This window comes from Lolium perenne, chromosome 2, assembly GCF_019359855.2.
Source record: "Lolium perenne isolate Kyuss_39 chromosome 2, Kyuss_2.0, whole genome shotgun sequence".
Classification (NCBI taxonomy): Eukaryota; Viridiplantae; Streptophyta; class Magnoliopsida; order Poales; family Poaceae; genus Lolium; species Lolium perenne.
In genome coordinates this window covers 319,581,621-319,608,630 of record NC_067245.2, presented here as the reverse complement: position 1 = coordinate 319,608,630, position 27,010 = coordinate 319,581,621, and the positions used below count along the sequence as shown (strand labels likewise).

The window sequence follows — 27,010 nt, the reverse complement described above, 5'->3', positions numbered from 1 at the left end:
AAAAATCCCAAGAAACGTTATTTTTTATTTTATATATATAGCAAATATGTCCATGTTTTGCATGGTAGAGAAAGGCAAAGATTTTACCATTTTTGAAATATTATAATCTTGTAAACTTTTTTTTTGATTTCACGTGCATTGAAATATCATACCTGAAATTTTGCATCCACCTTAGAAAATAAAATTGATTAAAATATTGGGAAAACAGTTTGCTTCTTTCTGTTGCTACTCATCATTTAAACTTTAAGTTTTGAAGAAATAATATGACAACTCTTACTTATTCCCTCTGTCTTCAAATAAACGTATGTTAGGGCATGTCTTAAGTCAAATTTTATTAATTTTGACCATAAATGCAATAGCATTTATCACACTAAACTAATATTGTTAGATTCAAATACTCATATATAATGGTATTTTTTTATAAAAAAATAGTCAAACTTGAGAAATGTTTGAAGAGATCCCGACGTGACAGTATATTCCTTTTAATTATGCTCTGGTCTTCCTTTTTTATAATACATAATACATACCCCTCCCTTAATTGCACTGCACACACACGTCCTACGTTTATTTAGGCAACAATCCTTTCCCTTCCCTTTACCTTTTACTTAGGCGACAGTCCTCACACATCGATGCGGCCAAACATGGCAGAGCCCACACAATCCTTTCAATTACAGTTTTCTCCTATCATATCTCCCATGATCACTACGGCAACCACCCTTATGCTGGCAAAGAGCCGAATTAATTCCTTCCTGATCATGTGATGTTTTATCTTGGTGGCTTGTGAATTCCTATGGAGCTAACGTATATAAGCAGGTAAGATAATCTGTAATGCAGCGAGGTGGGACTAATCGTTCCTAATGTTTGATCGCTACATGCTGCCGTTTATTCTGGCCGTTTAATACACGGGCCAACCCAGAGAACAAAAGCCCATAGCGAGTGCGAGGAAATTCCACGGGAGCAAAGCGGCCCGAACATGAGGGAAGGGTTTCCCCGATCAGAACAAAGAATCGAACATATTTTCACTTGCCGGTTGTATTAGTTGTTACATGGTGGGAGGGCAAATCGGTCCAAAAAAGTGTTGGACCAAGAAAACAATCCTCCCTTTATTATTAGGTAAAGAAAAAACCATGGTCTCCAAATGCCCTAGAGCTGGTGAATGACATGTGGTCCGGTCCCACTCGTCATTGTCATCGGCTCGCATCCAGTGCCATTATTTCTGCAAATTTTCCCGAGAGGCCATCCCATGTTTATTTCCCTGCCCACCCGAAAAGCACCGAAAGGCGAATCTCTGCGCGTCCAGCGTAAGCATCACGCGAGCCGCGCAGAGCCGTCGATCCCCGATCGGACGGCTGGCGTCGCCCCGCAGCCCTATAAATTGCGCCCTCGGCTCCCAGCCCCCAAATCCCCCGACTACTTTTGCTCCCTCTTGTCCCGTGGCCCGCCGTCGCCGCCGCAGAGGGGAGAGGCGCCGCCGCCGCCGCCGCAGCACCGACCCGACCCCGAGCACCCCGCCGGTAGGTACGCCGCAGTCCCCTTGCCCCTCCCTACCTATTCGATCTGTTCTGCCCGTCTGATCTGCGCCGGATTTTGCGGATTAGGGTTTGATCCATGGCGTCCAAGAGGATCCTCAAGGAGCTCAAGGACCTGCAGAAGGACCCTCCCACCTCGTGCAGCGCAGGTGATTTCCTCTCTACCCCTGTCGATCCCTTCTAGATCTCGACGAATTTTGGGTACGGTGAGCAGAGCACGCGGTTTGCGTGGTTCGATTGTTAGGTTTTAGTCGTTGGGGTTAGGTTGTTTAGCTGTCCTCGCTGCCCTGCGCGTGTTCTAGGTTTGCTGAATTGATTGGTGGAGTACTTCTGAACTGTATATGACCTTTTTATATGACCACTACGATTTAGAATCTCACTGGCCTCGTGTCTTGTTTGATTAAATTATTTCAATCTCACTACAGTGAACAGTTATGCCAGACCCTCGATCGCACCCTGTTCTATTGTAACTGCCGCTAACCGTAGGAAGGGACACTGGAGTTTTATATGGACAGTTAGCCACGACTAGGGCAATTTAAGACGCTGATTTCTGACATTAGTAAAAGCCGAAACAATTTTGATGTTTGTTATGAGTGAGCTGTGTTTTAGCAGATGAGATTGTAGTACTCATCTGCTTTACCTTGTCTATCAGTGTGTACTGGAATAAATATAATTATGCAGGCAACTTGGCATCCTCTTTAGCACTTCATGAGATGTATACCTTATGATACCTGTTTTAACTGGCCCCAGCGGTTTGCCTGTGTGTTCTGATGTTGCCTATACAGCAACCAGTTCCAGTTATCTTATTATGTTTGCATGTGATTGTAAGTCTGAGTGAGTTGAACTGTATTGGACAATAATGCTGTATGTGTTAGGTCAAATTACCCTCATAACATAATTTTCTGTTCAATCCTGATCTAGTTCCCCAAATAATTAGAACCGTCGCACAACAAATGTGACTTGTTTCTGCTCATCCTTCACTGCCTTGCTGCAGCCGTGTTTGTCTGACTGGTATGTAATATTGTATTGCTTCTGTTTTTATTTTGCCAGGTCCTGTTGGTGAGGACATGTTCCATTGGCAGGCCACTATCATGGGACCGTCGGAAAGCCCATTCACTGGTGGTTTATTTTTGGTGAACATTCATTTCCCACCAGATTATCCTTTCAAGCCACCAAAGGTAATATCCTCTGTACTCTTCTTTTTGTTCTAGAGCCAAGATTTGTATCTTGTTTAGTTTGATACTATTATCCTGGAAGTTACTGAGATGTTTTGGTTGTACTTACAAACTTTTTGTTTTACCTGTCATCTTATCTATCGCATGCTAACATCCAGGCATGATTTACCAGGTCTCTTTCCGCACCAAGGTTTTCCACCCGAACATCAACAGCAATGGCAGCATTTGCCTTGACATTCTCAAGGAGCAGTGGAGCCCGGCTCTGACCATATCAAAGGTAACAATGGGCATTTCCTGCTTGGTTTTTTCCTTCTTTGCTTGGAGCATGTTGCTGAGATAATCTTGGTTCCTTAGCGGCTAATATCACAGTTGTAAGTTTTCTTCATCGTGTGTTCTAACATTACCTGTCTGTATCAACAGGTTCTCCTGTCGATCTGCTCGTTGCTGACAGACCCGAACCCCGATGACCCGCTGGTGCCTGAGATCGCCCACATGTACAAGACTGATAGGGCCAAGTATGAGTCCACGGCGCGCTCCTGGACGCAGAAGTACGCCATGGGCTAGAGCCCTAGATGGCCAACTGGAGAACATGTGCCGAGCCCATCATCGCCAAGAATCGTTATCACCTAAATAACCCAGCCAAGTCTCCTCCGCACCGCAATGAAGTGAAAATGGACTTTTGAGGCCATTGTGCCCCCTGTTGAACTCGTATGGATGTACTCTCTTAGCCATGTGAAGTCCGTTGGGTCTGGTAGTCTGTTCTACCTGACGTTTGGTTATCTATCTATTAAGTTAATCTCTGAATCGTATCTATGGTGTGTGACTTACGTTTGAAGTGATTTGATCTCGAGTTTGATTGGTAAAACTTGTATTGTGACACATTCTGAATGTGTACTCATACTGCCACGCTGGTTAGTTATAGTTATTCAGTTTATCTTGAGAAGAGAAGGAGGGGATTAGGGCATGTAATGGTAGAGGAGATGATATTGCTAAGGGCTTTCGTTTAATCCCCAGAGCACGGGGGACTCAAACGAGGGAGCGCTAAGGTGGGATTGGAGAGTTCTTAAACTAGGTTAGCGAGGCTGACAGCGGACATGTGGGGAGAGTAGAGTTTTAAAACTAAGTTAGCGCTCTTCATTCTGTGATATGGAGATGTATGCCCATGTTAATCAAATATGTGTCAGGATACAGTCGCAACCTGATTGAATGTAGACGCACCTGTTACTAAAATTTTCAGAAAATGCTATTTAAAATATTCAGAATTTAAATTAACATTTTCTGAAAAAATTGAATTAAAATTTTGCATGTACATATTATGTGAAAGTACGAACATATGTGGCCTGCATGAAAAGAGAAATAAAATATGTATATTTTTTAGCAGTACAAATCCAATCATTAGTGTTATTTGCATATTTTATCATTTTTATGTATATCACATACAATCTTTTTTTCCCTTCAGAATTGACACGAGTAAATATCAAGATAATTTTGTGCTAAATTTTATTTCAATTTTGAAAAAACTTCTAAATGGTATTTGTTTTCAAGTTTTGAATAAACGGGTGTGCCTACTGCCTACACCCATGTTCCACTAGCTATTTCCGAATTCTCTACTCTCTTTAGTTCAACAAAATAACTAACTTTTGTGATGACATCATTATTTTGTAAAATTTAGTTCAAACTTTTGCACTAACGATGATAGATGGTACTGTTGATCCACTTGCATCACTATTTACTGTTGATTCACTTCCATCACTATTTACTGTTCTTCCATCGTAATGGCAATGGCATTCTAGAGTGCTCCAATGAAAGATAAACAAAACATATTATTATTTCATCTGCAAAACGACATAAAAAATCTCATAATGTACGTATGCACAAACGACAAATATAATAATTAAGTGATGCACAACGCATTCACTTAAGCTATGCAGCATCCCTATATCATAAACAAATCTATCGTGTTCTATTTACCCAGAATCTTTTATCATGCACATGTAACCGTATCTGTTATGTACTGCGAGGACTGGTGCTGTATAGCTCTGTACCATGTCTTCGACGTGATCACCTGAAAACAACCTCATGATTCTTTCCCTTGCTTCTCCCATCATAGCTGTGGCGCGTCAGGTTCTATTGCCATGCGTTCACTAGAGATGGACCGCTGCGGCGTGACTTCTGGCGGAACTGCTTCTTGTTTACGCACCATGCATCGGGGAAAGTGCTCACCTGAAATTAGGGCAGTCATCAGTGAAACCACAAGAGCAACAAATTTGGCACAGGAATCGTTATTATAATTACAGTGCCGATCATCTTTGCGCCAAACCAGGCTGTGTCTGTGCCAAATGGAGGAGGAAGAACTCTGATTCCCTCTGAAATATATGCGGGAAGAAGGTTGTGCAGCTCTTTTTCCAGCCTCTCTGTTCACAATAATGAAGGTACATGTCATACTCATACAACCATAGACATAATCCAGAAATATAGTCAAATCCATCAGTTCCCAGATCAATTGTGATACACATTAATATCCAATCAGGGTTAAAGTGCTAAACCGACTGGCGTTAGGTAGGCATACCTGGCAAACCGGGTAAGCAGGACGATCCACCCGCTAAAACTACCGTCTTGAACCAGCTGTGATCACCGAGCACCTCTGCATTGTAGCAGTGATCCATGCATAGGGATACAGCTTTATGCAAGCCCATAGCAACGCTACAAGTTCAACATCAAGCACGCATAAGGGAACCATATTTGAAGCATAATCACAAAATGCCACATAGAAGATATCATGAAGCATAAACACAAAATGCCACAGAGAAGATATCATACACTCCTCCCATATGGGGCTGGAAAAGGATCTCTGCCATCTTGAATCTTTCTTCTGCTAGAGTGAACCACCCTTCACCATCCACCTCACAGGAAGCTTGTGTGTCTTTACATAGTTCAGCTTCATAATCAGCTGCGACGTAACAAATTTTCTTCACATATACAAGATGAAAGAGAGCATGTGTCAGCTATCAACTCTGCCTGTATGATGTTCATAGGTAGAATAGGTAGCTCTAATTAATGGCTCCAAGCATACTATATTGGCATAATAGACAAAATTTACCTCCTTGATGGTTCGAACAGTGTATAATGATTCAAAAGATATATTCCTTCGCTGCATTAGCTCCTTCAGAAATCCAGTAAGTTTAAGGGCACCTTGCCCAACAGTTTCAATACCTATCTCATGCATCACCCGACCCTGGAAGACTGTTGCAAGCAAAATATGTAAGATAACACAAAATGGGTACTCTGTTTCATACGGAGTACATATTTAAGACAAGAACGAACATGAAAAGTTATCAGTCCACACATTGTCTCTTAACTCTCCCATTGTCACACCCCACGTCTCCCATTGGCATATGTGATGTGCATTCCTACATGACAATGTATTTCAGAGAAGGACACACTTATTAATAGATTTACCCAGGCAGGTTATTTTTGTTAAGTTGATGGACAATGTAATAAAAAAAGCTTTCATTGTACGTTGTTGGAGATTCTTCTCAGTTTGTATTTTATACTAACTCTAGTCATAAATATCAAACATACAATCACCATCCTACTGTTATCTGTTGTACATCGTTATGCACGGTTCCTTTTTTGTGAAATATCATTTCAATCTCCACAGTCCACACATAATATATATAATACATAATACGAAGTCATGAATAAATCTGAAAAATCTCAACGAAGGCATTTTAATTCGTGGCTAATTCGATTAAAATCATGCTCCGGAGAAGTGTAATTTGGCACAAAATATCACAAATGTGTCAAAAATTGGCACGAAACTGGATCTGACACATGGGTCGTAAGGTATTAAAGCGTGGCAAGCCACAACTGTAGCAACAACCCAAAAATTACATAAGAAACTGCGGCACTTGAAAGGTAAGGACAGATATCTTTCTATGTCTAATGATGATCTTAAGAGAAAATATATCTGGTACTAAAGAAAACAATATGTATGGTCGACTAAGCTGAACCTTACACCAGAACTAATGAAGTAAATACATTGTAAATACTTACTGGGAACGACAGACGTGGCATTGAACCCAATGTTCACAACAATGCCAGAGGTTCGTCTAGCAGCATACAAAGCTAGAAGTGCCTGAAAAGTACATGTCAGCAAGCTCATAAATAGTGCCTTCATAGAGAGGTAAACAAAACTATTGAATGAATCGACATGTCAGCAAGTAAACAGAAAACATGACTTACTGCTACAACTACATCAAGACTCTTCCTAATTTTTTTTTTTTTGAACTTAAGACTCTTCCTAAATTTTAGTCTATAGTGCTGAATATATTTTACATCAACTCTCAAACGCGATATTTCTGATTTCTAGCTAGAACCATAGCACGCGATTCTGGTTCAATATTCAATTATGTGAATCTTCTAATTTTTCGAAGGTAAATACTAAGGACAATATTGTCACAGATTTCATTATTCCAAGAGAAGATCAATAAGTACAGTGAGACAGAAGCAGACATTGCACAACAAAGTACATCAAGAGGTGATAAATGTAAGCATTTGGTCGAACAGAGTCGCCAAGAGGGACATAAGAATGCATACTTGATCAACAGCACAAACAGCAGGAACATTCATGTCAAATAAAACCGAGTACAATGTCTCCTTGTATTGCTTTCTGGAGGCCCTAGCAGACTCCGTATCTGTGCCAAATTGAGTTGAAACATACAGTCAGACAATGAAATTGTTGTTCATCATCAACCATAGTAAACCATCAAATGGGTAAAATAACATGGGATTATATTTCGGTGGTGCCATATAGGAATAGTGATGAATCTATGTATTTGGATGAAATAGAGAACCATAAAGTAAAAAAAAGTAGTATCACCTACAAATACTAACCATCTGGGTGGCAGAGGGGAAGGACAACAACAATTGGTCGAGCAGAAGGCTTTACATGCATCCTGTCAGAAGTCATGAATAACAAGAATAAATAGAGTTCATGACAGATATATTTGGAATTGCAGCAAGTGCTAGTGTAAGCAGTTTGATGGTAGGCAACTAGGTGAAGCCAAAGTTTTCACGATACAGTTACTTTCAGTGTTTTTCGAAGTGAATTCGCTCAATCACAGCGCAGATGATCGATGGAAAATGTTGTCTCCGAACTAATTTTCTATAGGCATGTTTTTTGTTGTGCAAAGATAGCAAGGCTATTTTTTTTATTCAAGTATATACAGAAGACTTTAAAAAAAAAACCTGGTATAGATTGTAGAGAAGAAGTGACGCAGCCTTGCATACATAGGGGACTCAATGTTTCCGAATTCCTGCACGTCAAATCTCAGCTGAATTAGAACAAAGATGGTATGCCTTTATCAATTTAATTATCCTGAAATTGTCAAATCAACAGTGGTACACATAATAAACTCATAATGTCCGAAAAGAAAAGGAAAATTATATTGAGTGAGCGTTCGGATTTTCGCACATCGAGCGAAGTAGTTGCCAGCCATTGACTTATTTTTATTGAAGATGGATGGCACCTGGCATGCTGGACCATTGCCATGTTGCAACTCCTTGATGCGTTTGCTCCTCAAAACGTCCGGGTCATGATAAATTATTTATGTTGACTGATCATTAATTTCATCATGACAGCTTACCAAAAAAGTTGCACAGCGCCCAGAAGGAGCGGCATACTTGCTCCAGCCATACTTGCAATAGCCCGATCCACCTATGGTTTAGGAAAACAAAGAACACCAATTTAAAGGAGAGCGTAGAGTCCAAACAACTGTGGTAAAATAAATCCATTCGCTCACAGAAATGACCATCACATCGCACAAAAGCAAAGAGCCAAAGCCTGATACAATCAGCCTGCCATGACAACCTAGTGCAGTTATATAAGTAACCATTGTGTAGTAACTGAAGATGTGATCACTACAGATGTCCAAAGAGTATAATTTGTGGCTGTAGGATCCCTTATTAAAGGGGTCAATCAACGCACACGCTGATCACACTTAACTTGATTAAGTAATCGCTTGATATTACCTAGAACTTAGATGATTAAGCTCATTTCGTGCAGCGGGCATGAGATGAGATGAGACGCGGGCAGCTGCTCTTACCATCGACGACGATGGAGCCCGGAACCAGCGCCCGCTGCCCGTAGATGTGCTTGAACGAGAGCTGCGGCGGGACACGGGCCGCGGAGGAGGAGTAGTACACGCTGCAGGAGCACACACACGGCATCATAGCGTTAATTAATTAATTAATTGGGTAGGGGAGCCGGACACGCGCGCCAAACGGGAAGGCTCCGGTGGTGTGAGTCGGGCGGGCGGACCTGCGGGGCACGGCGGGGCCGGAGGCGAGGTGGGTCTCGGCAAAGACGACGAGGTCCCAGGGCTCCGGGCCGAGGCTGAGGAAGAAGGCCCAGAGCGCGTTGTCGGACGCGAGGTGGCGCCAGGCGCGGCACACGGCGCTGGAGCGCGCCGCGTCCGCCGGGCCCAGCAGCCGCAGGATCTGCGCCAGCACGTCCGTGGCTACCGCGTCCAGCGCGCCCAGGGAGCCGTACTCCGCTGCCGCCGCGGTCGGCCCGCGGCGGCGCGGGGAGGAGGCGGAGGAGGAGGAGGAGGAGGAGCCTGATTCTGGGTCGCGCGGCGCCCCCGCGCGGGCCAGCACGGTGCCCCACACCTTGCGCAGCAGCTGCGTTGCCATGGCTGCTCGGGCGGACGGACGTGCAGCTCGTCGGCGGTGATGGCTACATGCGAGGCGCAACGCGACAGCAGGAGTGGGATGGGATCGAGGAAGGGAATGGAATGGAAGGTACCAGATAATTTTGTGGAGGCGATCGAGGAGTTGGTCTGTCGTGTGACTGTGAGTGGGCCGCGCGGCTCCCCGCACTGTTCGATGGACGATGGCCAGGCCTAGTCAATAGCCGAGTGAGCACGCTCCTTGCTAAAAAAACAAAATCTCCACATATTTCCTTTATAAAAACCAAAATTCTACGTTTACTTTTGATGCACCTGGATGCTACAACTAGTCAATAAGCAGGTGATAGATCACATGGAAGGGAAAAAAAATCCACTCTTTGAATTTTTTCTGCAAAAATTGCACACGAGCACAATAGAAGAAACACACAACAAAAAGGCGGAAATAACAAAAGCAAGAGCTAGAGCCAAGCAGTACCGCGACTATGTCCAATTATTGAAAAGTTACACTAGGTTCCATTGTCCCACATATATTGTGCACCGTAATCACATTTCTAGAGTTGACACAGATCAATGATACCATTCCGTGTATGTGTGTAATAACACGCGATGGAGTTCCCATGAGATAAGCTCAAATGATCGTTCAAATTTGAGTCAGTTTGTTAAACGAGTTGTAGATAGGCTGTTACGATATAATTCTATCTCTAGTTTTCGTGTGCTACAAGTTGTATAGTTAAGCCGGTTGTTGTAACAATCTCTAGATGAGATCTATGTAATCTTGTATGCCAAGTCTTGGCCAATATATAAGTGAAGCCTGGGCACCCCGAGAGGGTACACCGATCCAATCTATTTCGTGTTTCTTGATATGGTATCAGAGCCAAACCTCTCCACCGCTACGATGTCGAACGGCGCGTCTTCTTCTTCCTTTCCGTCTGGACTCAGCCTGCAGCATGGCTCGGTGACGGAGAAGCTGGGGAGGGACAACTACCCTCTCTGGAAGGCGCAAGTCATGCCGCCGCTGCGGTCGCACCAGCTCGTCGGATTCCTCGACGGCACAGTGGATGCGCCACCCAAAACCATCACGGTGGAGATGGAAAACAAGACGGGGGAGAAGGTTCCCCAGGTCGTCCCCAACACGGCCTACACTGCGTGGGTCTCCCAGGATCAGCAGGTTCTGGGATTCCTCCTCTCCTCTAGAAAACAAAAATTTTCCTACCGCGAGAACGCAATCCAAACCAAGATGCAATCTAGAAGACGGGAGCAACGAGGGGATGATCGTGACTCACCCTTGAAGATTTCCAAAGCCTATAAGAGTAGGCTCTTATTGCTGCGGTAGACGATCACTTGCCGCTTGCAAAAGCGCGTAGAAGATCTTGATCACGGTGCCACGATCGGGCAGCACCTCCGTACTCGGTCACACGTTCGGTGTTGATGAAGACGACGTCCTTCTCCCCGTTCCAGCGGGCAGCGGAAGTAGTAGATCCTCCTCGGAATCCGGGCAGCACGACGGCGTGGTGGCGGTGGTGGTGGAGATCTCCGATAGAGCTTCGCCTAAGCTATGTGAGAGAGAGAGGTAGTAGGGAACCGCTAGGGTTTGGGAGAAGGGGGCGCCGGCTAGGGCAGCCTTGAGGGGTGCGGCCATGGTGGTGTTGTGGTGGCCGGCCAGCCCCTCTCATCCCCTCTTTATATAGGTGGAAGCCCCAAGGTTTAGGTCAAAGTGTCCGAATAAGACCCCAACAAAAAACTTCCATGTGACCAAACCTAGGGGGAGTGGGACTCCCCCCTTTCCTTGGTGGGGTGGCCGGCCACCATGGTGGGGAGTCCACTTGGGACTCCTCCTCCCTTAGGCTGGCTGGCCAAGGTGGGTGGAGTCCCTCTGGGACTCCACCTTCCATCTTTATTTCTTCCGGACTCTTCTAGAACCTTCTAGAACCTTCCAGAGAAAATACCGGATCATTTTCAAACCTAGAAAATGACTTCCTATATATGAATCTTATTCTCCGGACCATTCCGGAACTCCTCGTGATGTCCTGGATCCCATCCGAGACTCCGAACAAAACTTCGAACTCCATGCCATATTTCCATATCTACTTAAACGACATCAAACCTTAAGTGTGTCACCCTACGGTTCGCGAACTATGTAGACATGGTTGAGACTTCTCTCCGACCAATAACCAATAGCGGGATCTGGAGATCCATAATGGCTCCCACATATTCAACGATGACTTTAGTGATCGACTGAACCATTTACATACAATACCGATTCCCTTTGTCACGCGATATTTTACTTGTCCGAGGTTTGATCATCGGTATCTCTATACCTCGTTCAACCTCGTCTCATTACAAGTACTCTTTACTCTTACCGTGGTATGTGGTCTCTTATGAACTTATTCATATGCTTGCAAGACAAGCAAACCCATGTATTCCGCGTGTGCAACATGGCTTACACCCGTTGTATGTGAACGTTGAGTCTATCACATCCGATCATCACGAGATGCTTCGAAACGACGAACTGTACAACGGTGCATACGAGGGGAGAACACTTTATTATCTTGATATTAATGTGAGGGATCATCTTATAATGCTACCGTCGTGATCTAAGCAAAATAAGATGCATAAAGGATTAACGTCACATGCAATTCATATGTGATATGATATGGCCCTTTAGTCTTTGCGCCTTCGATCTTCATCTCCAAAGCACGAACATGATCTCCATCATCAACGGGCATGATCTCCATCATCGTCGGCGTAGCGTCAAGGTTCATGGCGCCGTCTTCATGGTTGTTCACCTCATGTAGCAATTATTACAACTACTTTGAAATACTACTCAACATGAAATTTAAAGACAACCATAAGGCTCCTGCCGGTTGCCACAATACAATAATGATCATCTCATACATATTCATCATCACATTATGGTCATATCACATCACCAAACCCTGCAAAAACAAGTTAGACATCTCTAATTTGGTTTGCATATTTTACGTGGTTTAGGATTTTCGAGAGAGATCTAATCTACCTACGAACATGAACCACAACGGTGATACTAATGTTGTCAATAGAAGAGTAAATTGAATCTTCACTATAGTAGGAGATACAGACACCCGCAAAGCCTCTTATGCAATACAAGATGCATGTCGAACGAGGAACAAGTCTCATGAACGTGGTCATGTAAAATTAGCCCGGGCCGCTTCATCCCACCATGCCACAAAGATGCAAAGTACTCGAACTAAAGACAACATAAGCATCAACACCCACAAAACAATTGTGTTCTACTCGTGCAACCATCTATGCATAGACACGGCTCTGATACCACTGTAAGGATTCGTTGCATAGAAAACAAAAATTTTCCTACCGCGAGAACGCAATCCAAGCCAAGATGCAATCTAGAAGACGGGAGCAACGAGGGGATGATCGTGACTCACCCTTGAAGATTTCCAAAGCCTATAAGAGTAGGCTCTTATTGCTGCGGTAGACGATCACTTGCCGCTTGCAAAAGCGCGTAGAAGATCTTGATCACGGTCGATCGGGCAGCACCTCCGTACTCGGTCACACGTTCGGTGTTGATGAAGACGACGTCCTTCTCCCCGTTCCAGCGGGCAGCAGAAGTAGTAGATCCTCCTCGGAATCCCGGCAGCACGACAGCGTGGTGGCGGTGGTGGTGGAGATCTCCGACAGAGCTTCGCCTAAGCTATGTGTGAGAGAGAGGTAGGAGGGAACCGCTAGGGTTTGGGAGAAGGGGGCGCCGGCTAGGGCAGCCTTGAGGGGTGCGGCCATGGTGGTGTTGTGGTGGCCGGCCAGCCCCTCTCCTCCCCTCTTTATATAGGTGGAAGCCCCAAGGTTTAGGTCAAAGTGTCTGAATAAGACCCCAACAAAAAACTTCCATGTGACCAAACCTAGGGGGAGTGGGACTCCCCCCTTTCCTTGGTGGGGTGGCCGGCCACCATGGTGGGGAGTCCACTTGGGACTCCTCCTCCCTTAGGCTGGCCGGCCAAGGTGGGTGGAGTCCCACCTTCCATCTTTATTTCTTCCGGACTCTTCTAGAACCTTCTAGAACCTTCCAGAGAAAATACCGGATCATTTTCAAACCTAGAAAATGACTTCCTATATATGAATCTTATTCTCCGGACCATTCCGGAACTCCTCGTGATGTCCTGGATCCCATCCGAGACTCCGAACAAAACTTCGAACTCCATGCCATATTTCCATATCTACTTAAACGACATCAAACCTTAAGTGTGTCACCCTACGGTTCGCGAACTATGTAGACACGGTTGAGACTTCTCTCCGACCAATAACCAATAGCGGGATCTGGAGATCCATAATGGCTCCCACATATTCAACAATGACTTTAGTGATCGACTGAACCATTTACATACGATACCGATTCCCTTTGTCACGCGATATTTTACTTGTCCGAGGTTTGATCATCGGTATCTCTATACCTCGTTCAACCTCGTCTCATGACAAGTACTCTTTACTCTTACCGTGGTATGTGGTCTCTTATGAACTTATTCATATGCTTGCAAGACATTAGACGACATTCCACCGAGAGGGCCCATTGTATATCTATCCGTCATCGGGACGGACAAATCCCACTGTTGATCCATATGCCTCAACTCATACTTTCCGGATACTTAATCCCACCTTTATAACCACCCATTTACGCAGTGGCGTTTGATGTAATCAAAGTACCTTTCTGGTATAAGTGATCTACATGATCTCATGGTCATAAGGACTAGGTAACTATGTATCGAAAGCTTATAGCAAATAACTTAATGACATGATCTTATGCTACGCTTAATTGGGTGTGTCCATTACATCATTCATATAATGACATAACCTTGTTATTAATAACATCCAATGTTCACGATCATGAAACCATGATCATCTATTAATCAACAAGCTAGTTATACAAGAGGCTTACTAGGGACTCCTTGTTGTTCACATAACACACATGTATCAATGTTTCGGTTAATACAATTATAGCATGGTATGTAAACATTATCATAAACACAAAGATATATTATAATAACCATTTTATTATTGCCTCTTGGGCATATCTCCAACAAAGGTACTCACACAGGTCGCGGCGCTCACCACTGCCGCAGACGTCTGGGCTGCGCTGTTGACGATGCACTCGTCGCAGTCCCGGGCGCAGATCATGCAGCTGCGGATGCAGCTCGCCACCACCGCCAAGCGCGACCTTAGGGTTGCGGATTACTTCGCCAAAATGCGGAGCTTGGGAGACGCCATGACTGCAGCAGGCTCCAAGATGGAGGACGACGAGCTCACGTCGTACATCCTCGACGGCCTCGACTCCGAGTGGAACGCGCTCGTCACCGCCATGACCACCAAAACCGAGACGGTATCTCTTTCTGAATTGTATGCTCATCTTCTCAATTTCGAGAACAGGCTTGACATCCAGAACGGTGGCTCCATGGGCAACGTCGCTGTCATCAATCACAACGGCGGCGGTGGTCCTCCTGGTGGCGGCGGAGGCATGTCCTCTGTAAACCTGGCGTCCCGTGGAGGTGATGTCTACGGGTGCTTCTATTCTTGTAGACAGTGTTGGGCCTCCAAGAGTAGAGATTTGTAGAACAGCAGCAAGTTTCCCTTAAGTGGATCACCCAAGGTTTATCGAACTCAGGGAGGAAGAGGTCAAAGATATCCCTCTCAAGCAACCCTGCAACCACAAAGCAAGAAGTCTCTTGTGTCCCCAACACACCTAATACACTTGTTAGATGTATAGGTGCACTAGTTCGGCGAAGAGATAGTGAAATACAGGTGGTATGAATATATATGAGCAGTAGTAACGGCACCAGAAAATAGCTTGCTGCTACAACTGGCGTGTGGTTGATGGTGGTAATATTGCAGGCAGTACAGATGCAAAGAGAACAGTAAACAAGCAGCGATAGCAGTATTTAGGAACAAGGCCTAGGGATTATACTTTCACTAGTGGACATTCTCAACATTGCAATCATAAAGGAATATAAATATAAGCACTTCACTATGCTATTCCGAATTACTCTCTGGCAAGATAACGAACTCTAATTCATCATGTAGGCAAACCTTAAAGATGTATTTCCAAGTACTAATGAACACCCCACGCTGTCACTTTGAGCATTCACAGGAGGTACTAACACACCACAATTTCATAGAGACATCCAACTCAAATCATAACTCAGTGAATAAGTATTATGTGAAATATAGCCTAAGAGACCCACACGGTGCACACACTGTCACCTTTACACACGTGGGACAAGGAGTCTCCGGAGATCACATAAGTAAAATCCACTTGACTAGCATAATGATATCTAGATTACAAGCATCATCATATGAATCTCAATCATGTAAGGCAGCTCATGAGATTATTGTATTGAAGTACATAGGAGAGAGATGAACCACATAGCTACCGGTACAGTCCTTAGCCTCGATGGAGAACTACTCCCTCCTCATGGGAGACAGCAGCGGTGATGAAGATGGCGGTGGAGATGACAGCGGTGTCGATGGAGAATCCTTCCGAGGGCACTTCCCCATCCCGGCGGCGTGCCGGAACAGAGAGTCCTGTCCCCCAGATCTTGGCTTCGCGATGGCGGCGGCTCTGGATGGTTTCTCGTGCCGTGGCTTTTTTTTCTCGAAGATTTAGGTCAGGGACCTTTAAATAGGCGAAGATGCGGAGTCGGAAGGTCGACGAGGCGGTGACACACTAGGGGGCGCGGCCAAGGCCTGGGCCGCGCCACCCTGGCTTCTGGGGCCCACAGGGCCCTCCTCTGGTGGCTCTCGGGTGTTCTGGAAGCTTCGTGGGATTCTAAGATGTTGGGCGTTGATTTCGTCCAATTCCGAGAATATTTCCTTACTAGGATTTCTAAAGCCAAAAACAGTAGAAAACAGGAACTGGCACTTCGGCATCTCGTCAATAGGTTAGTTCCGGAAAACGCATAAAATCATCATAAAGTGTGAACAAAACATGTAGGTAATGTCATAAAACAAGCATGGAACATAAGAAATTATCGATACGTTGGAGACGTATCAGCATCCCCAAGCTTAGTTCCTGCTCGTCCCGAGCAGGTAAACGATAACAAAGATAATTTCTGGAGTGACATGCCATCATAACCTTGATCATACTATTGTAAGCATATGTAATGAATGCAGCGATCAAAGCAATGGTAAATGACATGAGTAAACAAATGAATCATATAGCAAAGACTTTTCATGAATAGTACTTTCAAGACAAGCATCAATAAGTCTTGCATAAGAGTTAACTCATAAAGCAATAAATCAAAGTAAAGGTATTGAAGCAACACAAAGGAAGATTAAGTTTCAGCGGTTGCTTTCAACTTGTAACATGTATATCTCATGGATATTGTCAATGTAAAGTAATATAACAAGTGCAATATGCAAGTATGTAGGAATCAATGCACAGTTCACACAAGTGTTTGCTTCTTGAGATGGAGAGAAATAGGTGAACTGACTCAACATAAAAGTAAAAGAATGGCCCTTCGCAGAGGGAAGCATCGATTGCTATATTTGTGCTAGAGCTTTGGTTTTGAAAACAAGAAACAATTTTGTCAACGGTAGTAATAAAGCATATGCATCATGTAAATTATATCCTACAAGTTGCAAGCCTCATGCATAGTATACTAATAGTGCCCGCACCTCGTCCTAATTAGCTCGGATTACCTGGATTATCACCGCAATACATATGTTTTAACCAAGTGTCACAAAGGGGTACCTCTATGCCGCCTGTACAAAGGTCTAAGGAGAAAGTTCGCATTGGATTTCTCGCTTTTGATTATTCTCAACTTAGACATCCATACCGGGACAACATAGACAACAGATAATGGACTCCTCTTTAATGCTTAAGCATTCAACAACAATTAATTTTTCTCATAAGAGATTGAGGATAGTTGTCCAAAACTGAAACTTCCACCATGGATCATGGCTTTAGTTAGCGGCCCAATGTTCTTCTCTAACAATATGCATGCTCAAACCATTCAACTCATGGTAAATCGCCCTTACTTCAGACAAGATGGACATGCATAGCAACTCACATGATATTCAACAAAGAGTAGTTGATGGCGTCCCCAGGAACATGGTTATCGCACAACAAGCAACTTATAAGAAATAAAATGCATAAGTACATATTCAATACCACAATAGTTTTTAGGCTATTTGTCCCATGAGCTATATATTGCAAAGACAAAGAATGGAAATTTAAAGGTAGCACTCAAGCAATTTACTTTGGAATGGCGGAGAAATACCATGTAGTAGGTAGGTATGGTGGACACAAATGGCATAGTGGTTGGCTCAAGGATTTTGGATGCATGAGAAGTATTCCCTCTCGATACAAGGTTTAGGCTAGCAAGGTTATTTGAAACAAACACAAGGATGAACCGGTGCAGCAAAACTCACATAAAAGACATATTGTAAACATTATAAGACTCTACACCGTCTTCCTTGTTGTTCAAACTCTTTACTAGAAATTATCTAGACCTTAGAGAGACCAATTATGCAAACCAAATTTTTGCAAGCTCTATGTATTTCTTCATTAATAGGTGCAAAGTATATGATGCAAGAGCTTAAACATGAGCACAACAATTGCCAAGTATCAAATTATTCAAGACATTTTACCAATTACTACATGTAGCATTCCCCGTTTCCAACCATATAACAATTTAACGAAGAAGATTCAACCTTCGCCATGAATATTATGAGTAAAGTCTAAGGACATATTTGTCCATATGAACCAGCGGAGCGTGTCTCTCTCCCACACAAGCATTTATTCAAACAAAAACAAAAATAAAAACAAACAGACGCTCCAAGTTAAAGTACATAAGATGTGACCGAATAAAAATATAGTTTCAAGAGAAGGAACCTGATAATTTGTCGATGAAGAAGGGGATGCCTTGGGCATCCCCAAGCTTAGATGCTTGAGTATTCTTGAAATATGCAGGGATGAACCACCGGGGCATCCCCAAGCTTAGACTTTTCACTCTTCTTGATCGTAGTATATCATCCTCCTCTCTTGACCCTTGAAAACTTCCTTCACACCAAACTCGAAACAAACTCATTAGAGGGTTAGTGCATAATCAAAAACTCACATGTTCAGAGGTGACACAATCATTCTTAACACTTCTGGACATTGCTCAAAGCTACTGGAAGTCAATGGAACAAAGAAATCCATCCCACATAGCAAAAGAGGCAATGCGAAATAAAAGGCAAAATCTGTCAAAACAGAACAGTCCGTAAAGACGAATTTTTAAGAGGCACCAGACTTGCTCAGATGAAAATGCTCAAATTGAATGAAAGTTGCGTACATATCTGAGGATCACGCACGTAAATTGGCATAATTTTCTGAGTTACCTACAGAGAATTAGGCCCAGATTCGTGACAGCAAGAAATCTGTTTCTGCGCAGTAATCCAAATCTAGTATGAACCTTACTATCAAAGACTTTACTTGGCACAACAATGCAATAAAATAAGATAAGGAGAGGTTGCTACAGTAGTAACAACTTCCAAGACACAAATATAAAACAAAGTACTGTAGTAAAATAAACACATGGGTTATCTCCCAAGAAGTTCTTTCTTTATAGCCATTAAGATGGGCTCAGCAGTTTTAATGATGCACTCGCAAGAAATAGTAGTTGAAGCAAAAGAGAGCATCAAGAAGCAAATTCAAAACACATTTAAGTCTAACATGCTTCATATGCATAGGAATCTTGTAAGTAAATAAGTTCATGAAGAGCAAAGTAACAAGCATAGGAAGATAGAACAAGTGTAGCTTCAAAAATTTCAGCACATAGAGAGGTGTTTTAGTAACATGAAAATTTCTACAACCATATTCTCCTCTCTCATAATAATATCCAGTAGCATCATGAGCAAACTCAACAATATAACTATCACATAAATCATTCTTATCATGAGTCTCATGCATAAAATTATTACTCTCCACATAAGCATAATCAATTTTATTAGTTGTAGTGGGAGCAAATTCAACAAAGTAGCTATTATTATTATTCTCATCAACAAATATAGGAGGCATATTGTAATCATAATCAAATTTATCCTCCATAACAGGCGGCACCAAAAGACTACTATCATTATAATCATCATAAATAGGAGGCAAAGTATCATCAAAGAAAATTTTCTCCTCAATGCTTGGGGGACTAAAAAGATCATGCTCATCAAAACCAGCTTCCCCAAGCTTAGAATTTTCCATAGCATTAGCAACAATAGTGTTCAAAGCATTCATATTAATAACATTCCCATTAGCATGCATATAAAGTTCCATGGGTTTTTTAATTCTCTCTTCAAACACATCATGTCCTAATTCAAGATAAAGTTCATAAAGATCTCTCTCATATTTTTGTTGTTTTCCATTATGCCTAACTAGTGTAAACAAGAAACAAAAAGATGCAATTGCAGGATCTAAAGGAAATAGCTTCGAGTACTTACAACGGCGCCGGAAAATAGCTTAGTAGCCGAGATCCAGAGTGTGAGTACCTTTTACCTTTCCTCCCCGGCAACGGCGCCAGAAAAGTGCTTGATGTCTACGGGTGCTTCTATTCTTGTAGACAGTTTTGGGCCTCCAAGAGCAGAGGTTTGTAGAACAGCAGCAAGTTTCCCTTAAGTGGATCACCCAAGGTTTATCGAACTCAGGGAGGAAGAGGTCAAAGATATCCCTCTCAAGCAACCCTGCAACCACAAAGCAAGAAGTCTCTTGTATCCCCAACACACCTAATACACTTGTCAGATGTATAGGTGCACTAGTTCGGCGAAGAGATAGTGAAATACAGGTGGTATGAATATATATGAGCAGTAGTAACGGCACCAGAAAATAGCTTGCTGCTACAACTGGCGTGTGGTTGATGGTGGTAATATTGCAGGCAGTACAGATGCAGTAGAACAGTAAACAAGCAGCGATAGCAGTATTTAGGAACAAGGCCTAGGGATTATACTTTCACTAGTGGATATTCTCAACATTGCAATCATAAAGGAATATAAATATAAGCACTTCACTATGCTATTCCGAATTACTCTCTGGCAAGATAACGAACTCTAATTCATCATGTAGGCAAACCTTAAAGATGTATTCCCAAGTACTAATGAACACCCCACGCTATCACTTTGAGCATTCACAGGAGGTACTAACACACCACAATTTCATAGAGACATCCAACTCAAATCATAACTCAGTGAATAAGTATTTTGTGAAATATAGCCTAAGAGACCCACACGGTGCACACACTGTCACCTTTACACACGTGGGACAAGGAGTCTCCGGAGATCACATAAGTAAAATCCACTTGACTAGCATAATGACATCTAGATTACAAGCATCATCATATGAATCTCAATCATGTAAGGCAGCTCATGAGATTATTGTATTGAAGTACATAGGAGAGAGATGAACCACATAGCTACCGGTACAGCCCTTAGCCTCGATGGAGAACTACTCCCTCCTCATGGGAGACAACAGCGGTGATGAAGATGGCGGTGGAGATGGCAGCGGTGTCGATGGAGAAGCCTTCCGGGGGCACTTCCCCGTCCCGACGGCTTGCCGGTACAGAGAGTCCTGTCCCCCAGATCTTGGCTTCGCGATGGTGGCGGCTCTGAATGGTTTCTCGTACCGTGGCTTTTTTTCTCGAAGATTTAGGTCAGGGACCTTTAAATAGGCGAAGAGGCGGAGTCGGAAGGTCGACGAGGCGGTGACACACTAGGGGGGCGCGACCAAGGCCTGGGCCGCACCACCCTGGCGTCTGGGGCCCACAGGGCCCTCCTCTGGTGGCTCTCGGGTGTTCTGGAAGCTTCGTGGGATTCTAAGATGCTGGGCGTTGATTTCGTCCAATTCCGAGAATATTTCCTTACTAGGATTTCTGAAACCAAAAACAGTAGAAAACAGGAACTGGCACTTCGCCATCTCGTCAATAGGTTAGTTCCGGAAAACGCATAAAATCATCATAAAGTGTGAACAAAACATGTAGGTAATGTCATAAAACAAGCATGGAACATAAGAAATTATCGATACGTTGGAGACGTATCAGGAGGGCGCAATGGCGGCAACCGTGGAGGCCGCGGTGGTGGTTTCGGTCGTGGTCGCGGTGACGGAGGCCGTGGCGGAGGTGCTGGCGGTGGCAACTACAACAACAATGCCAACCGCAGCCAGCAGCCCTTCGACGCCAACGGCAACCCACGTCCGCAATGTCAGCTATGTGGCAAGTATGACCATGTGGCAGCGAAGTGCTGGAAGCGCTTCAACAAGGAGTACATGGGAGAAGAGAAGGTCGCCGCAGCCGTCACCCACTCCTACAACGTCGACCCGTCATGGTACATCGACACCGGCGCCACCGACCACATAACAAGCGAGCTAGACAAGCTCACCTTCCGCGTTGGAAGGTAGCAGATAATTTGTGGAGTGGACCGAGGCGGGTTGGTCCGTCGTGTGACTGTGAGTGGGCCGCGCTGCTCCCCGCACTGTTCTCGTTTCGCTGGCCCGGCCTAGTCAATAGCAGAGTGAGCACGCTCCTGGCTAAAAACCCCAAATCTCTCCACATATTTCCTGGCTATGAAAACCAAAATTCTATGTTTGCCGCTCTTTGTACTTCCGTGTACTTTTGATGCAAGTGGATGCTACAACTAGTCAATAAGCAGGTGATAGATCACATGGAAGGGGGAAAAAATCCTTTCTTTGAATTTTCTCTACTTACAAAAATTGCACACGAGCACAATTAAAGAAACACACAACAAAAAGGCGGAAATAACAAAAGCAAGAGCTAGAGCTAAGCAGTACCGCGACTATGTCCAATTATTGAAAAGTTACACTAGGTTCCATTGTCCCACATATATTGTGCACCGTAATCACATTTCTAGAGTTGACACAGATCAATGATACCATTCCGTGTATGTGTGCAATAACACGCGATGGAGTTCCCATGAGATAAGCTCAAATGATCGTTCAAATTTGAGTCAGTTGACATAGTAATGTACACAAGTTTCAATGTTTCATATGGAAAATGCACGTGTTCCCACACTATCCCACACATATATAGTCAACAGAGACCAATGATAATTTGATATCATTTCATACATGTGTAACAACGAACGCTAGAGTTCCGGTGAGATAGGTGCAAATGATAGGTCGACATGGCTTCAGTTGACACAGCACACAAGTTCTATACGGAAAATTCAATCCTTATAGACATGTTTAGTGCATGTTTTACTATTTGATATATCTTAGTGTTTCGGCTGAAAAATCACATCCCATGATTAAAAATGTCACAATGCATATACATCATATATTCTCTAGAATTTTCTGTTACATATACCAATGACACACAATTATACACTATGAAAACCTTCATCCAAATATTTGGTAGATATTAAAATAGACACATATTCATACATATACTTATATTTTACCCAAGCAGGACAATTTTAGTTCGGGATTCTTTTTCTTCATGTTTTCGCTACTCTAGGGGTATTCTACTTACCAATACGTTATAAGAGTCAATGCTAAAACATGTTTAACTTTCTTTGCAAAAAAAACTTACAGATAGTGAAGTTTATGTTTAATGGTAGACACTACAGTTCTTAAATATTGCAAACAAAATCTATGTAGTTTATTTTGATAAGTGTAATTGACAAATAAAATAAGTGTACATTGTCTACTTTGGTGTAAAATATAATTAATTTTGGACACTGATTATGTTTTGTGATGAGACGTTTTATTTTCTAATATGTTGTAAGAGTCCATACATGGCTGGCCCTAAGCCGGTGCATCCAGATTTATAGAGGCTCAATCCAGCTACGGACATGCAAGCATACTAAGCTTGGAGAGATAAAAATGATCAACCAATCAGACCAATTACTAGGAGCATAGGCCCTCCTATGCACGCAACAATCCTAAAGAAGCAAAAAATTGAGCTCTCCGCGTGTATCGTTTCCAGTCCAAGTCGCCTCACGAATTGAATCGACTCTACCCGTTTGTCTCCTTTTTTGGCAATATATAATTAAAATTCTCTCCATTTTTGAAAAAAAAACTAAATGAATTATTCCGGCTATAGCTTTTTTTTCTTATCTTCTACAAATGTGATGGCTAAATAAAATAGTCAGCTATTTTAAGCTATGACAATTACTTGTGTATAAGGCCCATCTTTTTCTTGCACCGGGCCTCTGGCATGCGAGGGCCGTCCCTAAGTCCATTTAATTGGAACTCTTAATTTTTTGGACATGGTGTGTTGTGCTGTATGTGTGCTTTTTTTCTTTTTTTTTTCATACTATATATGTATCTATGTGTTGTCCCTAGGTAGTATCGACATGAGCCACAAGTTTGCATGTGTTAAGCTCGCTGATTCGTCTAAAAATGTGGGAAGATCATCTCCGCAATAGAGTGGAGCTACTAGGACCCAAATTGTAGTAACATTTATGTAATATAATGACATGTTACCTTAAATAAGAAACACAAGGTTGCGGAACGTCCATATGATCATTGGTTCTTCTTTTGCAAGCTAGGAGCTACATGCAGGCATGTCACTGACACACTGATGTTGGTAATTAATAGCCAACATCTAGATTTCTTACTTCATTTCTCATGACATGTATATGTCTCATGAGAAAAGAAATACCAATTTGATCATTTTGATGGGGGAGGTGGTAGAAAGAATGTTCAAACTCATTTAGTCTAACTTGGCTTCCACATTTGACTCGGATACATATAATTTGACCTAGAATTTTATCCAACAATGAGAATTTTCATATGGTTTCCTTTGTCTAGTTCCCCATGCCGATTGCATGTGCAATGAAAGTGTTGCAACAGAGCTAACAAGTAATGATGCATATATTGAGCATGATTGCTTAATGACAAAATGTTAGCGTATCATAGACTCTTATGTCTTACGTTGTCAACGTCTCCGAACGTGCATCCATCCAATGTATCCTTCCTTTGTTGGTTTGTTACTAAAAAAAAATCTTAAACTTTGCATAATCATATTTTACATGACTAGCAACGATCTGTGTTATGTGTAGATGTAACCAACAAGTGAGTAGCAAAGCACTATTGACCCCGAACGCTAGCTTATCATGAAGACGTCCATGTCCTACTAGTGTTTGTGTTTCCCAGAGTACTAGTGTATCCTCCTCTATAAAAAAAACTTAAACTTTGAACATGGCTAACAACGAAAGTTGTAGCGGCCTAGCTAGGTCAAACCCAATTAGGGGGTCATACGTTACACATTAAATGTTGATTATATGATACCACTAGTGGAGAAGAGGCCTTTGGTCCCAAGCAAATGTCCCACTGCTGAACCAAACCGGGTCCAATGGGGGCATTGGTCCCGGTTCGTTTCTGCCCAGGACGACCCCACCCGCTGGCGCCTGTCCTGTAGTGGCCTTTGGACCCGGTTTGTAATACAAACCGGGACTAAAGGGTCCACCGCAGGGCGCGGCAGGCCGTGTCAGTCGTGGGGAACCCTTTAGTCCCGGTTTGTATTACAAACCGGGTCCAACGGCCCCCCTCTGGCTATATAACCTTGCCCCTGCCCAAGTGTGAGCCACACTTAGCCATTTTTTCACTATCTTCACAAGAGGGGTGTATTGCTTTCCTCTCTTCTTCACATGCACAAGAGGTGTTCGATGAAATGCTTAAGAGGATTTGCCACTTGAGTTTACACAAATCAAGCCACACTTAACTTGCTTTTTTCTTCTTCATCGAGGTTAACAACTTTATCCTTTTCATCTGCAATTGATAAAATGCATGTGTATATATACATCGTGATGTTCGTAATGGTTTTGATCAGCTTAATTATATCATGCGCATGAATCGGCAATGGATGTACATTGACCGACGGTTTGACGAGTTCATCGCGGGCCTGGATAATTTTATGGCCGTGGCGGAGGCAAACAAACATGGTGGCTTCATGTATTGTCCATGTGTGGACTGCAAGAATACCGTAAATTACGCTCACTCGAGTCTCATTCACAGCCACCTTCTGCGATCCGGTTTCATGCCCAAGCATTATTGTTGGACCAAGCACGGAGAAAGAGGGGTTATGATGGAAGACAATGACGAAGAGGAAGAGGATGATGACGGTTATCCCAATTTCCCGAATACGATGATACCGTGCAGAAGGCAATGAAGACAATGAAGTAGAAGATCAAGAGGCACCAGATGAGCCTGCCGATGATGATCTTGGCCGGGCCATTGCTGATGCAAGGAGAGAATGTGAAACTGAAAAGGAAAGGTTGGCCTTCGACAAGATGATAGAAGATCACAACAAATTGTTATACCCAACTTGCGAAGATGGCCATAAAAAGCTAGGGCAAAGACACTAGAATTGTTGCAATGGAAGGCGTAGAACGGTGTCACCGACTCAGATTTGGAAAGTTGTCTTGACAATAATTAAGAGGAAGCTTCCAAGGGGTAATGAATTGCCCGCCAAGACGTACGAAGCGAAGAAGATTGTCTGCCCTCTAGGATTAGATGTGCAAAAGATACATGCATGCATTAATGACCGCATCCTCTACCGCGATGAGTACGAGAATTTGGATGCATGTCCGGTGTGCACCGCATTGCGGTATAAGATCGTACGAGATGACCCTGGTGATGTTGAGGGCGAGCGCCCCAGAAGAGGGTTCCCGCCAAGGTTATGTGGTATGCTCCTATAATACCACGGGCTGAAACGCTTGTTCAGAAATAAAGAGCATGCTAGGTTGTTGCGATGGCACAAAGAAGATCGTAAGAAAGACGTGATGTTGAGGCACCTTGCTGATGGCTCCCAATGGAGAAAAATCGATAGAGAGTTCCCAAACTTTGCACAGGATGTAAGGAACTTACGGTTTGGTCTAAGTACAGATGGCATGAATCCTTTTGGAGAGCAGAGCTGCAGCCATAGCACCTGGCCCGTGACTCTTTGTATATATAACCTTCCTCCTTGGTTGTGCATGAAGCGGAAGTTCATTATGATGCCAGTGCTCATACAAGGCCCGAAGCAACCCGGGAACGACATTGATGTGTACCTGAAGCCATTAGTCCAAGAACTTCTACAGCTGTGGTCCCTAGCAGGTGTACGTGTGTGGGACGAGCACAAGCAGGAGGAATTTGACCTAAGAGCGATGCTTTTCGTAACCATCAATGATCGGCCTGCTCTTGGTAACATTTCGGGACAGTCAAACAAGGGATACAATGCAAGCACACACTCGTTTACATGAGCTCGAAGGTGATTATTTGGAAAAAGGTCGAAGGTCGTGTACCGGGGCATCGTCGATTTCTTAGGATTACCCATCCCGTAAGAAAGAAAGGCAAGCATTACAACGGTGAGGCTGATCACCGGAGGAAGCCTCCCCATCGTGATGGTGTTGATATATTTGGTATGGTCAAGGATCTAGATGTAATATTTGGAAAGGGTCCTGGCGGACGGTCTGTTCCGAATGACGATGCCGGACACGCGCCCATGTGGAAGAAGAAATCTATATTTTGGGATCTACCCTATTGGGAAGTCTTAGAGGTCCGCTCTTCAATCGATGTGATGCACGTGACGAAGAATCTTTGCGTGAACCTCGCTAGGCTTTCTCGGGTGTGTACGGGAAGACAAAAGATACACCGAAGCACGGGAGGACC

At 43.5% G+C, this 27,010-nt stretch overlaps 2 protein-coding genes and 1 non-coding gene across 5 annotated transcripts; 2 read left to right on the top strand and 1 right to left on the bottom strand.

The window, feature by feature from the left end:
- The first annotated feature begins 1,403 nt into the window (after positions 1-1,403).
- On the top strand, positions 1,404-3,513 carry LOC127336668 (ubiquitin-conjugating enzyme E2 28). 2 transcript variants are annotated; one of them, XM_051363509.2, is made up of 5 exons: positions 1,404-1,514; positions 1,599-1,678; positions 2,580-2,707; positions 2,877-2,981; positions 3,125-3,513. In XM_051363509.2, the coding sequence occupies exons 2-5, from the start codon at positions 1,609-1,611 to the stop codon at positions 3,266-3,268; spliced, it is 447 nt and encodes a 148-aa protein (XP_051219469.1). In that variant the 5' UTR covers positions 1,404-1,514; positions 1,599-1,608; the 3' UTR covers positions 3,269-3,513. The 2 variants fall into 2 exon arrangements, with proteins under 2 accessions (XP_051219469.1, XP_051219470.1); XM_051363510.2 differs by having other exon boundaries at positions 1,404-1,518.
- Positions 3,514-4,514: 1,001 nt separating this feature from the next.
- On the bottom strand, positions 4,515-9,575 carry LOC127336670 (actin-related protein 8). Of its 2 annotated transcripts, XM_051363511.2 has the most exons (12): positions 9,027-9,563; positions 8,812-8,912; positions 8,353-8,423; positions 7,955-8,022; positions 7,601-7,662; positions 7,304-7,401; positions 6,761-6,842; positions 5,805-5,947; positions 5,525-5,673; positions 5,274-5,407; positions 5,000-5,118; positions 4,515-4,927 (listed from the first exon to the last, which is right to left on the bottom strand). In XM_051363511.2, the coding sequence occupies exons 1-12, from the start codon at positions 9,398-9,400 to the stop codon at positions 4,832-4,834; spliced, it is 1,497 nt and encodes a 498-aa protein (XP_051219471.1). In that variant the 5' UTR covers positions 9,401-9,563; the 3' UTR covers positions 4,515-4,831. The 2 variants fall into 2 exon arrangements, with proteins under 2 accessions (XP_051219471.1, XP_071682914.1); XM_071826813.1 differs by lacking the exon at positions 4,515-4,927 and having other exon boundaries at positions 5,274-5,457; positions 5,495-5,673; positions 9,027-9,575.
- Positions 9,576-14,665: 5,090 nt separating this feature from the next.
- LOC127337298 (small nucleolar RNA Z247) lies at positions 14,666-14,804 on the top strand. Its single transcript, XR_007873711.1, has one exon. It is a non-coding gene; the product is annotated as a small nucleolar RNA Z247 (small nucleolar RNA).
- The last annotated feature ends 12,206 nt before the right edge of the window (positions 14,805-27,010 follow it).